Consider the following 15,347-nt stretch of genomic DNA (forward strand, 5'->3'; position numbering starts at 1 on the left):
CCTTGAACTTTCCCTGAGGGCTCTGTGACTCCTGTTCGTGTTCCCCCCCATATGGGGGTGGGGTGCCATCTGCAACTGGGAAGCAGGTTTATTTTAAGGCCTCTCAGCCTTCGGGGTTCGCTTCTTCAGTGAAAACCCAGCTTTTGTGGGTTCCCCCAAGCTAGAGCTACTCCCTTCCCTCCAGCTGTTAGTCAAAACCTCGTGGTGCGACCCTGGCCGCCCCCACCCTCCTAGGCCCCAATCCCGAAGCGGTGGGGGCGGTGAAGCCGCGCGCGCCGCTTCCGCTCCTCCAGCCCACCAGAGGGAGCTGCGGCCCCACCTCTGCCTTCCCGGAGTGCTTCGCGCCGGGCCCCTTCAGCGTGGGTGAGCGAATGTGAGAGTCAGCGTCGCGCCGTGCGCGCCGTCCGCCTCCGCTGCTCGGCGCCCTTATTTCGGCTGCGAGGGGCGGGCGCGCGCGTAAAGGCATAGAGACGGGCGTTGAGCTGTCGGGCTAGAGCGTCGCCGAGTCGGAGCCGGAGCCCGAGCCGCGCGCTGTGTCTCCGCTTCGTCCGCCAAGGCCCCCGAGTGTCAGGGACAAAAGCCGCCGCTGCGCCGCCTCCTCCCGTCGCCGGGGCTCATCCGCTACCGCCGCCACCCTGAGGAGAGTCCGCCGCCGTCGCCACCCGTGAGGATCCGAGAGCCATGTCGGCCAGCAGCCTCTTGGAGCAGGTACAGGCCCGGCCCGCATGCCTCGGCCATTGTGTGTGGCGAGAGGGAGCCCGACTAGGCCCGGGCCCGCCGCCCCCGGTCGGGCCGAGCCGAGGCGGCGCCTTTAGCGGGCCTCATTTTGAGGCTCTCAGGCCGGCCGCGCCCAGCGCCTCGCCCTCGGCCCGCTCTCCCCGCTCCTCACTGGGCCTCGGAGACCGCCGGCCGCGCCGCGTCCCCTCCTCTCAGCGGGCCTCGTTTTTGTCTTGTTTCCTTCCCCTTCTTTGAAGCCCTGGTCCCCTCGCGTTGTTTGTGGCGCGGCCCCCCTCCTCCCCCTGGGCCCCGCCAGCGTCGCGCTTCCCCCGCCTCCCATCTTCAGCCTCCCCCTCACCCCATTCCTGACGCCTCTCCTTAGGCCTGCGCCTTTATTCCCGTATCGGTCCCGGCTTTAATTTGTCTCTCCTTTTCCGTTTTTTCTTCGGACGATGTGCTGCTCGGCGACGTTTCCTTCCCCCGCAGAGACCAAAAGGTCAAGGAAACAAAGGTGAGCCCAGCTCCGCCGGTGGCCCCTGGCGGGCGGGGGACCCCGCGTGGGGGGGGGCGGGGTCTCCGGGAAGCGCCCCGGGGAGAGGACCTTTCGGAAGCCGCTTAGTTTGCAGGTGCCTCACAGTTAAGTATTTGACCCTTTCGGTGTGTTCCTGCAGCTGGCGAACAGCTTTGTAGTGAACAAGGAGTAATTCATTAGGGGTGGGGGTGGATTCGGTTTTGAAATGTCCCAGGTCCTTAGTTTCCTGTAGGTCTTAGAAGGCCTTTGTTTTTCATCCTCGTGGATCGCACTCTGGAAGTGCTCACATGTGATGGGGGAGGGGAAGCGGGAGGGAATAGAAATCTAGAGGAGCCAATAAAATGACCTTTTTAGATCAACTTGCTCTGGGTGGAGGGAGACATTTTTACTGACGAACGTTGCTCAGCATTCACTCTCATCTTTATCCTTTCGAAACCCAAACTTATTTGCTCTGTGTAGTATGGTTTTTCTCTGGTTAGGAGGTATTTGATTAATTTGGGAGGTGGATTGTACGATTGAGACACTCCTAATTTGAATTTTTTCTCTTTTAGTACAAAATGGATCTGTACATCAAAAGGATGGATTAAATGACGATGATTTTGAACCTTACTTGAGTCCACAGGCAAGGCCCGTGAGTAGTTAACCATTTTCATGCTTGATCAGAGGATGCAGTATACCATTATTCTTTCTCTGCTCTATCAATAAATCTCATTTTCAGGGGATGACTTTCTTAATATCAGTCAATATGTTATAAAACCAGTTGCTACAAATATCATAGGCTGTTAAGGTTCTTATCTCTGTTGTGAGCAAACATACCATTCTCTGAGGCTAGTACTGATAACATTTTACAGTGTACTAACAGCAACACTTGTTTGAGTAGTTCTTCCTCCTTAGCAAGAATGTAACAGTGCAAAACTTAAGAATACTTTCCGGTGTTAAATGTTTTCACCCGCCAGACATTTTTCTGTTAGGAAAATTGGATTCATACGTGATGGGAAAAACTAACATAAAATCACCTGAACTTTATTCAGTGCTGCAGAACTGAGTATCTTCGTTTTGTCTAGTCACTAGTTAGTGGGTTCTTAGGTTATCAGAACTATTTTGGAGCTGGGTACTCTTTCAAGTTGAGCTCCATCTACATCTGTAAAGAGCAATTTTGTATATATCTGGCTTCTTAGGGGAGCTGTAGTATTTACAAAATGGAGTTGAAGGAAAATAAAATACTGTTGAGAACAGAGATCAAGAATGATGGAATTCCAGTTTTTGCAATGTAATCTGTCTTCTGATATGAAGGTTAGTTGCATGTAGGTCCATATATGAACATGAACTGTGTACAGAGACTTCTTTGATTTAGCAGTTCTTTTGTGTTACTATCTTGGATCCCAAAGACAGTCACAAAGTTGTAACTCACCAGACTAATAAGCCAAAAGGAAAATTGACAACACATTCAGAATATCCTAAAAGATGAAAAAGTTTGTGGAACATTTATATAAATTCTGAACAGATGGTGTATGATACGCATAACAGTCTTGAATAACTTGACATTAGTGCGTGCGCATGTTTGGGCCTAATGCTTACATAAAACTTTTTGATGCCTTGTGTAGAATTTTCTGAATTGAAAGTGTAGAAACCGCTTAAGCAAGTGATTAGAAAAAAGTTTTTGCAGAAGACAACTAGTTAATCAGGAAAAGTAGGGAAGGAAGTAGAGGAATGAACTATTAATGGGTTCTTGCTCTTGAGGTAGTTTGCTTACATAATCATTATAACAAGGAGAGTGGGAGCATTTGGAAACATAATTCTAGGTAGTTCTTGTGAAACATTGTGTAATTCAGATTTTTGAGCTCAGGGGCATGTGGGAACCTGCCAGTTCAGGTGTAGGCATTCAGCTCTATAGTGGCATAACCTGTGATATTAAGTGTGTTTGTTTTTTATTTGTTAAGTAAGCTAAAGCTTAAATATTTTTGAAAAATTTGGGGGGGGAATATAAATTTTGGTTGAATAGACATAATCTGAGACTGTAGTCTGTCAAGGCTATTTCATCTACTTTTTAACCAGTTTTTTTTTTAATTTTTGGATTTTATTTACTTTTTTATTCAGCAGGTTCTTATTAGTTTAACCAGTTTTTCATCACCTTATATTGGGATAATTCTTCAGCCTTAATCTATTAAGGGTGGACTGAATTTCTTATTCATAATGGATTTGGGACTGTTAAAATTATAACACTGTCTTCGAGAAATAGACTTCTCTTAAACTTGAGGGTATATGTGAAAGACTTAGGTTTTTAAAAGAAAATTTAGAATTGGCAGAGAGAAGCACCACCATTTTATCAAACTATATTAGTTGAAATATTTAATCTTCAGGAGATGTGTTTGAATTGGCAGAGAAAAGCGCCACCATTTTATCAAACTATATTAGTTGAAATATTTAATCTTCAGGAGATGTGTTTTAGTGGCTAGGAAGAAGTACTATTGGCTTTGGTAATACACGCTTAAGGCCTGACATAGTTATGGTCATCCGGGTCTCTTAAGAACAAAACTCCCTATTGACTAGTTAGTGGATTCTTAGATACCAGAGCTGTTTTGAAGTTAAAGTAGCCTATTTTTGAGTTGAGCTGAGTCTATATCTATAGAAACCAATTCTGTGTATCTCTGGCTTCTCATTTAAGGGAGTACTTTGTGAGTTATAGGATTTATAAAAAAGAACTGTCAGTGTAAATGAAAGTAAGAATGTTTCTGCAATGTAATCTATCTTCTAACGTGAAGACTAGTTGCGTATAACTTTATTTCTGGTTGTCATTCTGAAGGATGATTCCTTTTTTAAAGACGTGGACTGTACTGTGTCTTTAGAATTATATTCCTGTTTTTAATGAAAAAGTTAGGTGTGCATTTTAGCTTACGGCCTTAACTTTTACAGGTGAAGCACAACAGGTAGCAGCATTTTTTTGGTTTTGAATCCTCTGGAAGCCAGTGTGCATTTTCTTTCCAGGTTATAATTAAATAGTGGCATCTCTTGATGTTCCCAGATGGTTTGCCGGGAGGCTTTACTATAGAGTAGGTGTACTGAACCTTGATTTTTGGTTTATGGTTGAGGAATGGCTGCACAGATTTTTGGGATAGAACTTGAAATTTCCAGTTATTTTTGTTTTATCTATTATATGGTAAGTTTTAATAGGAAACTCTTGTGAATATTTTTTTTCTGCCAATATTCCCACTCTTTCAGTCCAGAGATAGTGGTTTTAATGAAGGCATCATCTCAGTACATCTATAGAGGAAGACTTAAACTTAGTGAGATGACGGGTTTTCCTTTTTCTGAATTGTAGCACTAAAAGGTAAGGCTGGTATTTAGTGTATGTCAGTTTAATTTTAAATGTTTAAGCAGTTCAATTATTAAATCAAAGTATTATCTAAGTCTATAAAAATAGCAGCAATTTTATGGGAAGAGACCATTTGAAAAGGTCACTTTCCTTTTTTATGGTGACGACTGAAATATTTGAATTGTGTGACTAATTGGGAGAGGAAGTGTCCTGGTCGTTTTATGTATTTTTGTGTTTAGTTTTAATTAACCCTTTTTTCTTCTTCCACAGAATAATGCATATACTGCCATGTCAGATTCCTACTTACCCAGTTACTACAGTCCCTCCATTGGCTTCTCCTATTCTTTGGGTGAAGCTGCTTGGTCTACTGGGGGTGACACAGCCATGCCCTATCTAACTTCTTATGGACAGCTGAGCAACGGAGAGCCTCACTTCCTACCAGATGCAATGTTCGGACAACCAGGAGCCCTGGGTAGCACTCCATTTCTTGGTCAGCATGGTTTTAATTTCTTTCCCAGTGGGATTGACTTCTCAGCTTGGGGAAATAACAGTTCTCAGGGACAGTCTACTCAGAGCTCTGGATATAGTAGCAATTATGCTTATGCACCTAGCTCCTTAGGTGGAGCCATGATTGATGGACAGTCAGCTTTTGCCAGCGAGACCCTCAATAAGGCTCCTGGCATGAATACTATAGACCAGGGGATGGCAGCCCTGAAGTTGGGTAGCACAGAAGTTGCAAGCAATGTTCCAAAAGTTGTAGGCTCTGCTGTTGGTAGCGGGTCCATTACTAGTAACATCGTGACTTCCAATAGTTTGCCTCCAGCTACCATTGCTCCTCCAAAACCAGCATCTTGGGCTGATATTGCTAGCAAGCCTGCAAAACAGCAACCCAAGTTGAAGACCAAGAATGGCATTGCAGGGTCAAGTCTTCCACCACCTCCAATAAAACATAACATGGATATTGGAACTTGGGATAACAAGGGTCCTGTGGCAAAAACCCCCTCACAGGCCTTGGTTCAGAACATAGGTCAGCAGCCAACCCAGGGGTCTCCCCAGCCTGTAGGTCAGCAGGCTAACAGTAGCCCACCAGTGGCTCAGGCATCAGTAGGGCAACAGACACAGCCATTGCCACCACCACCACCACAGCCTGCCCAGCTCTCAGTGCAGCAACAGGCAGCTCAGCCAACCCGCTGGGTAGCACCTCGGAACCGTGGCAGTGGGTTCGGTCATAATGGGGTGGATGGTAATGGAGTAGGACAGTCTCAGGCTGGATCTGGATCTACTCCTTCAGAACCTCACCCAGTGTTGGAGAAGCTGCGGTCCATTAATAACTATAACCCCAAGGATTTTGACTGGAATCTGAAACATGGCCGGGTTTTCATCATTAAGAGCTACTCTGAGGACGATATCCACCGTTCCATTAAGTATAACATCTGGTGCAGCACAGAGCATGGTAACAAGAGACTGGATGCTGCTTATCGCTCCATGAACGGGAAGGGCCCCGTTTACTTACTTTTCAGTGTCAACGGCAGTGGACACTTCTGTGGCGTTGCAGAAATGAAATCTGCTGTGGACTACAACACATGTGCAGGTGTGTGGTCCCAGGACAAATGGAAGGGTCGTTTTGATGTCAGGTGGATTTTTGTGAAGGACGTTCCCAATAGCCAGTTGCGACACATTCGCCTAGAGAACAACGAGAATAAACCAGTGACCAACTCCAGGGACACTCAGGAAGTGCCTCTGGAAAAGGCTAAGCAGGTGTTGAAAATCATAGCCAGCTACAAGCACACCACTTCCATTTTTGATGACTTCTCACACTATGAGAAACGCCAAGAGGAAGAAGAAAGTGTTAAAAAGGTAACCAGCTTACCCTTCTTAAGACGTTAAAGGAAGGAGAAGGAACTAGAGAGAACAGGAGAGGTATTATACCGAACCATTAATAAAAGCTTTGTAAATAACACAAGTATCACTTAACAGTTCAAGCCTTAATGGAGAATAATTGGTCTTATTATTTGAACCTTAGTGTGAAAGAATATGGGAACATTAATGGAGGACAGAAATGTGGGCTTAAGTTAACGGAAAGCAGAAACAACCATAGAGAAACTGGCTTTACATGATGCAGAAAGAGGTGAAGAATGAGTCTGAAAAAAACACAAAGGGAATAATTGAAGTGATAGAAACATAGAAATGAAAGTAGGAGAAGATAGAGGCTGTAATGTGGCAGAGAAAAAGATAATTCTGTCAGAATTAACTTTTGGCCTTGCTGGGGTACTGTGGTTATTTTCAAGAGTTGGTGTGTCACCAAGCCCTGACATTTCTGCCTGCCTGCTGACAACTGGCAGCGTTAAGAGGATGTTTCTCAGACCTTTCTTCCTTCTGTCTTTTGTAGTGTTCTGCTTAATCACTTTTTTTTCAAAATCTTTTTCCCATTAGAAGAGGTAATTATATAAAACTTGGAAAGCAGATAATCCGAAAAAGCTGGCCTCTTGCTCTTAACATTTGGTTGTATCCCTAAAGATTCACTTTCTCTTTTCCTCCGTAACAAGTGGGAATCTTGGACAGAGAGATAGGGAATAGTTCCAAAGTAAAGAGTTGAATTTATTTGAAAGGGTTGGTAATGCTTGATCCCAAGTATTGAGTGTAAACTCTAGGACCCTAAGAAAATGATAAAATACTGGTTGGGGCAGATCATATTATCCAGAAGTTAGACATGTTGAAGTATAGGAAGTAGGTGAAAAGATAATGGCAAGGAGAAAATGTTTTTAAAACATATGTATATATTAATGATAGAATCCTGAGTGGTTAGCTTCAGATGTAAAATAAACAAAACCTAACAGACTTAATGTAAATACATTTTCCTTGAATTTGTCATTAATTCATAGGGATCTTATGTAATTGATCTAGGACCTGAGGCACTTGTTATGCCTCTATAAAGACTTATTCCTTTGAGCAATGGGAGGAGGACTGCTCAAAGAAGTAAGTTTGCTCTGGTAGATTCTTGACCTCCATAACACAGAATCAGAGGTCCATAGTTGTCTAACTAAAAGCAGGATGGTTGACTGTTTTATTTTTGGCTGCATTGGGTCTTCGTTGCTGCTTGCGGGCTTCCTCTAGTTGCGGTGAGCGGGCTTCTCATTGCACTGGCTTCTCTTGTTGTGGAGCATGGGCTCTAGGCGTGCGGGCTCTAGGGCACAGGCTCAGTAGTTGTGGCACACGGGCTTAGTTGCTCTGCGGCATGTGGAATCTTCCCGGACAAGGGCTCGAACCCGTGCCCCTTCCATTGGCAGGTGGATTCTCTTAACCCCTGAGCCACCAGGGAAGCCCAGGATGGTTGACTCTTTGTCTTCCAGTGTGTACAGACAAATAAGAAATAGAGGTATACTTGTCAGTGGTGCTGAAAGTATTGGGGAGATAGAGCCAGGTTACTGGAACGTTGGCTGTCAGAAAAAACTTGGTACTTTTTAGTTCTTTAAACTCTTCCCCTTTCCTAGAGTTTAACAGTTTAACTTAAAATCCTCCAGAATCTATAGAAAAGAGATATTTGATTATTTTTTGCCAAACATCTGAAAGGCTCTAAAGGTGTCTTAACAGGCTTCTGTTTCTAGAGGAGCAAGGAAGGAGGCTGTGGCCTTCTAGGCATCATGTAGTGGCGTAGCAGATTCTGCACGTGTGTGGGGGCATCCAGGTACTTGGTTGAACTACTTGAAATATGCAGAGTATTTGTCACATATTAAGAATCTGCTTACTTTCATCTGCAGAGTTCTGTCCTACATCTTGTGATTTAAAAGCAAGAAGGCAAAGATAGGAATATTTTTTGGGATGTGCAGCATAGCCGCTAAAATAAATTTGTATTTGTTAGAACTAGTGGGAAAGCTTGTGTTTAAAAGTGAAGTAGCAAGTCTGAGGATTGTTAATTTGTGTGCACTTTTAATCAAGTATACATCTGTATTAAATTCACTTGAGTGGTTCAGTGAATGATAAAACTTCATAAGTAGGTGTAAGATTCATTGACTAGCCTTGTGTTTTCAGTGAGTGTAATAATAATCAAGGTTTAGGGTCTTTGTTAAGCTAACTAATGGTTCTTAAAACCGTTCTGTAAAGACTTTTGATGAATGAGTATCCTAATTGTTCTGAGGCTGGTGAACAAAGCACCAAAAGTAAAAACTTAAAAGCTTCAATTATACTTGTGTCAGATTACTTTTTAGTTTACTTTCTTTAAGAAGAGCTTGCTGGGGTTTCAGGAAGGTCCCTGTGATTGCTTCCAAACCCAGCTACCTTTTCAGTCAGTATTGCCTTACTCCTGTGTTGCCCACTGTTACCCTTTAACATCCTTACATAACTGACTGTAAACTGTTCTTCCCGTTTTTATTAGGCTTCCAAGACAAAACAAGTTTCATGATAATGGGACTGATAGCTCATTGAAGCATTGACTCCCTTAAGTGGGGTGTTTGTAAGTGTGCCTTGGTATTATTTACAAGACTGAAAAAAATCTTCCAGCCAAATGGAAACTCAGTAGGGAAATACTTAAAACTTCATCCTGAAAATGATGTCACAGCTGTTCTAAAGTTCCGTGATTGGGCATGTTTCTTGGCAGAACACACTGAAGCAGAACTACAGCCATTTTTGCCTTGTTCTGTCACATGATCTAATTCAATACCATAGAACCTTCAAGATCTGTCTGGCTTGGATATTTTGGATCTGTCTGGCGTGACACTTCGAGCAAATTTTAGTGACTTCGTTTACTTTGTTGTATACTTCAGATACTATTTTGTAAACTGCTTTCTGCATTTATTTAGAACTTTCCTCTAATTGTTATTTCTTCTGTGACATCACTTTTTAAAAATTTATTTTATTTTTGTTTGCGTTGGGTCTGCGTTGCTGCGCGTGGGCTTTTCTCTGGTTGCGGCGAGCGGGGGCTGCTCTTCCTCGCGGTGCGCAGGCTTCTCGTTGCAGTGGCTTCTCTTGTTGAGGAGCACAGGCTCTAGGCACGTGGGCTTCAGTAGTTGTGGCTCACGGGCTCTAGAGCGCAGCCTCAGTAGTTGTGGTGCACGGACTTAGTTGCTCCGTGGCATGTGGGATCTTCCCAGACCAGGGCTGAAACCCGTGTCCCCTGCATTGGCAGGTGGATTCTTAACCACTGAGCCACCAGGGAAGCCCTGTGACATCACTTTTTTTTTTAATTTTTGAATTTTATTTAATTTATTCTTTTATACAGCAGGTTTTTATTATCTATTTTATACATATCAGTGTATATAGCTGTGACATCACTTTTGATGGCTTCATAGTATTCTATCAAAAATTTATTGTAGTTTACCAGTCCCCATTACTGAATATGTCAGCTTCTTTATAATTTTTTTCCAGCTAAAATAACACTTGTAAACATCCTAAGATATAAATATTGATTCATACCTATCCTTAAGTGCTGTGTCAAAGGATATATGCTTTTTGAAGGTCTTGCCTGTGCTGTATATTGCCATATGAGCTTTTCTCTTAAAATTTTGTTGTTGTTGAGTATTACTGTCAGCTATTCAGAAGATGATGGCAGCCAGTTAATCTTTTTCTCTGTCTCAACTTTGGAATAGTGGGGCATAAAGGGAGAGGTACTCCCTGCAATAGTGATTTTTTTTTTTTAAAGAAACCTCATAAAATAGTTGGTTTAGTTTCCCGCCCCCACCCAATATTTATTTATTTGGTTGTACCCGGTCTTAGTTGCAGCAGGCAGGCTCCTTAGTTGTGGCTCCAGGGCTCCTTAGTTTGCCACACGCGGGCTCCTCATTTGTGGCATGCGAACTCTTAGTTGCAGCATGCATGTGGGTCTAGTTCCCTGACCAGCGATTGAACCCGGGCCCCCGCATTAGGAGTGCGGAGTCCTATCCACTGTGCCACCAGGGAAGTCCCTAGTTGGTTTAGTTTTGTCTTATCTTTCTAGCTTTTTAACTTTATTTAAAAATAAGATAGTCTAGTAGGGGAGACTAAGGGCTGTGTAATTCTCTTAAAGTCTAGCCCAACATTAGACTCAGTCAGGCACTGGGTAAAGATTTTTCTGAATAACTGGAAAGCTAAGGGGAGATTTAGGAGAGACAGATCTAGAGTAAATATTACTATAGTGACAACAGCTTAAGGTGTATATTTTTAAAAATTTCATTGCTATTAAGTGAGAATAGCAGGATTTTTTTTTTGGACCGAATTATTTAATTTGGTTCTTTGTAAGAAGTTTAGAACACTACTTTGTGAGGATAAATTCCGTTTGTAAGAGCGAACACAGAGCGGAGGTAACCCTGGAGTTGAGGAACAGCTTTGATTCTTCGCAGAATTTGTGAGTCCACAGCTTTCTGATCAACCTTCCGCTGCTCTGTAATCTCGTGTTTCTCTCTGTGTCGAAGATCTCACCTTCCTGGTGCCTGGGCTTACGCAGTTTCTTCTTCTTGAAGTAAGCATCAGTGAGATGTTCTGGGATTTTCACACCACTGACATCAATTTTGGTGGAAGTGGCAATGACAAATTTCGGGTGTGTTCTCCACAGAGGAACTCGATTGAGGGACAGAGGCCCAGACATAAGTAGCAAGCCACTGCTCAACTGCTTCAGGAAAATGACCCTTTTGCTTCTGTGGCACCCAGTGAGGATAATCAGAACGGTCCCAGGAGTGATGCTAGCGTGCAGTTTTCTCACATGCTTACTGAGGGGTTTTTTGCCGTGACTCAACAGCTTTAGAGGCACATCTTCAGTAGAATAATACCTAGGCGTTTTGTGAAGTGTAACCACCCAGGTACCACCATTCTTGTCACCACCAGCTGGTTTTGTGACAGTAGCAAAAACCTTCATCTTCTTTTTCTTTTCAACCTTGGATTTAGCTGCTGAATACTTCCTCTTGTACAAGGCCTTTCTGGAATACATAGCCGATCGGGAATATCTGCCAATTCCTCTGACCAGGACAGGGTTTTGGCTGCAATGGGGCTTCCCCTTCTTAACCTGCTTCACCTTTTTAACCTTGCCACCAGCATCAGCCTTCTTGGCTTCAGGTTTTTTCTCCTTAGTATCTGGCTTCTCAGCCTTTTCACCCGCCATCTTGCAAGATGAGAACTCAGGATTTCTTTACCTTTAGGATTATTCTGATTTTCAAGCAGAAGACCTAAAAATGGTGACTTGGAGTGTGTTTGGACATACTGAAAATTATTATGGTGTTTAAGAATTGAGATGAAGCTATTTATCTTTTCTTCGAACAACTTTACTGTGTGCTAGACACTACAGAGAAACCATGTATGTATTGTCACGGAGCCTTATATTAGTGACAGGAAACAATACAAAATGAAAAGTGTTTTCTCAAGGTATGCACAAGGTGCCAGTGTGGAAGCTTGAAGATTGCCTAACCCAGCTTGGGGTGTGGGTTGATTGATCATAGAAGGATCTTGCAAGAAGTGATCTCTGAGCTGAGCCTCGGAAGATGTATAGAAGATAGCCAAAGGTGTTTTGAGAAGAGTGAACATGGTTCAGAACAGCCTAAATCTGTATAGATAATAACACTGTAGAGATAATAAGTTGGAATAGGAATTCCGGTACAGTTCAAGAACAAGTCTAATTGGAGTTTGTGGAATGGGTTTCCAGGAAGGGAAGTTTGGAGATGAGATAGGAAAAGGGAGTTAAATGAAATGTTTATGCAGTTAGTTGGATATAGAAGGAATCTACTGAGAGAGATACAAAGTTGGCTTAAAAAAAGGTACTAGAGTTTAAGAGAATGAGGAGTAAGGTCTAATTTGAGTTAGGATGGCAGAGGTCCTTGATGTAAGTAAGCTTCAGTGAAAGGCATTGGGAAACTTGGAGAAGTAAAGGTGAACCTGTACTTCGTAATAATATGTATCATTACTGTATATATATAGCTCACTTCTTCCTGCAATGTGCTTTATACATGTTATCTTATTTCTCATCGTAGTGTTTAGCTTAGTAGAGATGATTTATAAGGGGAATACGATAGCTGTTATCAAATGATCCTTCATGCTAGTGACAGCACTGGAACCAATAGGTAAAGGTTAAAGGGAGGGAGATTTTTGTAAATAAAGGAGGAACTTTCTAAAAATGGAGTCTTAGTCACAGGAGGGTTTCAAGAAGAGACTAAAAGAACTTCTATTAGGTAAATTGTAGAGAAGATTCACACATGGGGTAGTTTAGATCAGAGAAATCGAGGAGTAGAAGAGGATTAGGTGGCCCAAGATAACATTTGAGGTTCATGGAGAGGAATTGATGGTACAAAACAGGTCTTTTTAGTAAGACCTTATTTTTGTTTGTGTTCTATAATTTCTGACCTAAATACTAATTACATATAAAACATAAGAAAGGACTTGAGAACAGAAGGAGATAGATGACAGATAGGATTTGTGGATTCTCATTGAATCTTAGTATAGATTAGGTGTTTGGGTAGTTATTCATTAATATATTTACTGTGTAATAATGAAAAAAATTATTACCTAAAATGTAATAAAGACTTAGCAAAGGAACATAGAAGTGATTACTTGAGAAATGTTTCCTTCAAAAAAAAAAATCTAGTTTTCCTGTAGTGTTGGCACAAGTAATATTTCTCTTTATATAAGGAAGTTTTTTTTTTCCTTACAGCCATCTTTTTCCTCCTAACCCTTTAACTTGGGCATTTAGTCCCTTGTTTACAAATGTTTGAGGTAATCATCTTGGCTCCATTTTCAACTTTAGAAAAAAATTTAAAATATCCAAGTTTTAGTGATACAAAAATCAGAAAAGAAAGAAACATCACTTTAGCCAAATATATTGTTTTCTTACTATTAAATCTTTAGGAAATAAACGACCATGCAGTATTGTTCTTTCCATTTAACAGTTCTCCACTCCACCACTGTTTTAAAGTGCTTCTTCAGAGCTAGTGAGTGGGCATCCTGTTTTAATCAGGATGGCAAACCTGAACGTTTTGTAAAATTCTAAGGCCGTCTGTGTCTTCTTCTGTCTTGCAGATAAATTTACTTGGTTTTCTGCCAGTAGGGTTGAGGGGTTGAAGGAATTCTATTTGTAGTACTCACCACCTTCCTTGCCTTGTGGATAAAATGCTTTTCTGTAGCCTTGTTAAAGGAGGACCAAAAGAGAATAGGTGATACTGAATTTGGATCTCTTTGAAGCATGCCCTTTGTATCCATCTTTCAACAAATGTTTTGTGGTTTTTTAAAAAAATTTATTTTATTTTATTTTTGGCTGCATTGGGTCTTCGTTGTTGCACGCGGACTTTTCTCTGGTTGTGGTGAGCGGGGGCTACTCTTCATTGTGGTGCGAAGGCTTCTCATTGTGGTGGCTTCTCTTGTTGGGAGCCCGTGCTCTAGGCATGCAGGCTTCAGTAGTTGTGGCCTACGGGCTCAGTAGTTGTGGCTCGCAGGCTCTAGAGCACGGACTTCAGTAGTTGTGGCTCGTGGGCTCTAGAGCACAGGCTTAGTAGTTGTGGCCCACAGGCTTTAGTTGCTCTGCAGCGTGTGGGATCTTCCCGGACCAGGGCTTGAACCCGTGTCTCCTGCATTGGCAGGCGGACCACCAGGGAAGCCCCCAAATGTTTGTGTTAATTGCTAGGATAGAACAGATAAACAAGGCACCATCACACCATCTTTGGCTTAGGACCAGACAGTGTTGTTAGGCGGACAACAAAATAGATAAAATATGAAGAGCTGTAATAGAGGGATGAAGAAATATTTTGGCTTTCTGGAGAAGTGATAAATTTGGGGAAATTAAAGTCTTCATGGGGGAAACAACATTTGATCTATAGCAAATAGAATGAGTAATTGGGTAGTCAGCACTTAAATGATAGCACAGTGCTTGGCACATGGTATACATAAAAGTTTAGCTATCTCATCTAATGTATCATTCTCATATTTTAGATGAGGAAGCAGGCTCAAAGAGGTTATTTATACAAGGTCTCATAGCTAACAAGTGGTGGAGTTGGTACTTGAAATGTCCAAATCCAATAATGTGCTAGAGCTAGCTAATTGTGAGCCAGTTGTTCAGCTTTCAAGAATTTTAGCAAGCTAGTTGTTAAACACAGTCATTATTAAACAAATTGCATAAACTTAAAAATTAAATACGGGCTTCCCTGGTGGCGCAGTGGTTGAGAGTCTGCCTGCCGATGCAGGGGACACGGGTTCGCGCCCCGGTCCAGGAAGATCCCACATGCCGCTGAGCGGCTAGGCCCGTGAGCCATGGCTGCTGAGCCTGTGCGTCCGGAGCCTGTGCTCCGCAACGGGAGAGGCCACAGCAGTGAGAGGCCTGTGTAGTGAAAAGAAAAAAAAAAAATTAAATACATTGTATTAAAAGGTGTTTTAAATGCCTTTCTATTTACATTGAATTACATTGTAAACTACAGTTAGTAATATGTTACAGTTAAACTGCATAAACTTAGAATACCATTATGATTACCATTAAACCGTAATATTTAAATTCATCACTCTTAAAGTTATTATGTCTGTATCAGTATATAATGTGCTTTTGCACATGTCTTCTCAGCCCCACTGTATTCCTGTATTCCATTGGTAGTTTGAGGTCAGCCATGTTATTGACACCATGGAAATTGACAAATGCTATATACAAATCAGGACTTGATTTTTGTTGATTGTCTAGACTAAAAACGATGGAGAAAATATTAATACAGATTTGCCACAAGGCATGTGGGATCTTAGTTCCCCGACCAGGGATTGAACCCATGCCCCCTGCAGTGGTAGAGCGGAGTTCTAACCACTCAGGGAATTCCCTTAATGCAGATTAAACTTAAGTGTGTCATGTCTCTATCCCTG

The 15,347-nt window shown here is 42.3% G+C and overlaps 1 protein-coding gene and 1 pseudogene across 2 annotated transcripts in view; one reads left to right on the forward strand and one right to left on the reverse strand.

Moving 5' to 3' along the window:
- The first annotated feature begins 369 nt into the window (after nt 1-369).
- Nucleotides 370-15,347, forward strand: part of YTHDF2 (YTH N6-methyladenosine RNA binding protein F2) — a 31,978-nt gene continuing 17,000 nt past the window's right edge. The window contains exons 1-5 of one of the 2 annotated variants that reach the window (XM_060089287.1): nt 370-708; nt 1,204-1,228; nt 1,801-1,880; nt 4,833-6,408; nt 14,451-14,460. In XM_060089287.1, the coding sequence (XP_059945270.1) occupies nt 682-708; nt 1,204-1,228; nt 1,801-1,880; nt 4,833-6,408; nt 14,451-14,460 (1,718 nt within the window). In that variant the 5' untranslated portion in view covers nt 370-681. Of the gene's footprint in view, nt 709-1,203; nt 1,229-1,800; nt 1,881-4,832; nt 6,420-14,450; nt 14,461-15,347 lie in introns of both variants that reach the window. The other variant, XM_060089286.1, reaches the window with a different exon arrangement.
- On the reverse strand, nt 10,768-11,634 carry LOC132478426 (large ribosomal subunit protein eL6-like; annotated as a pseudogene).

This window comes from Mesoplodon densirostris, chromosome 2 (genome assembly GCF_025265405.1).
Source record: "Mesoplodon densirostris isolate mMesDen1 chromosome 2, mMesDen1 primary haplotype, whole genome shotgun sequence".
In the NCBI taxonomy this organism is placed as follows: Eukaryota; Metazoa; Chordata; class Mammalia; order Artiodactyla; family Ziphiidae; genus Mesoplodon; species Mesoplodon densirostris.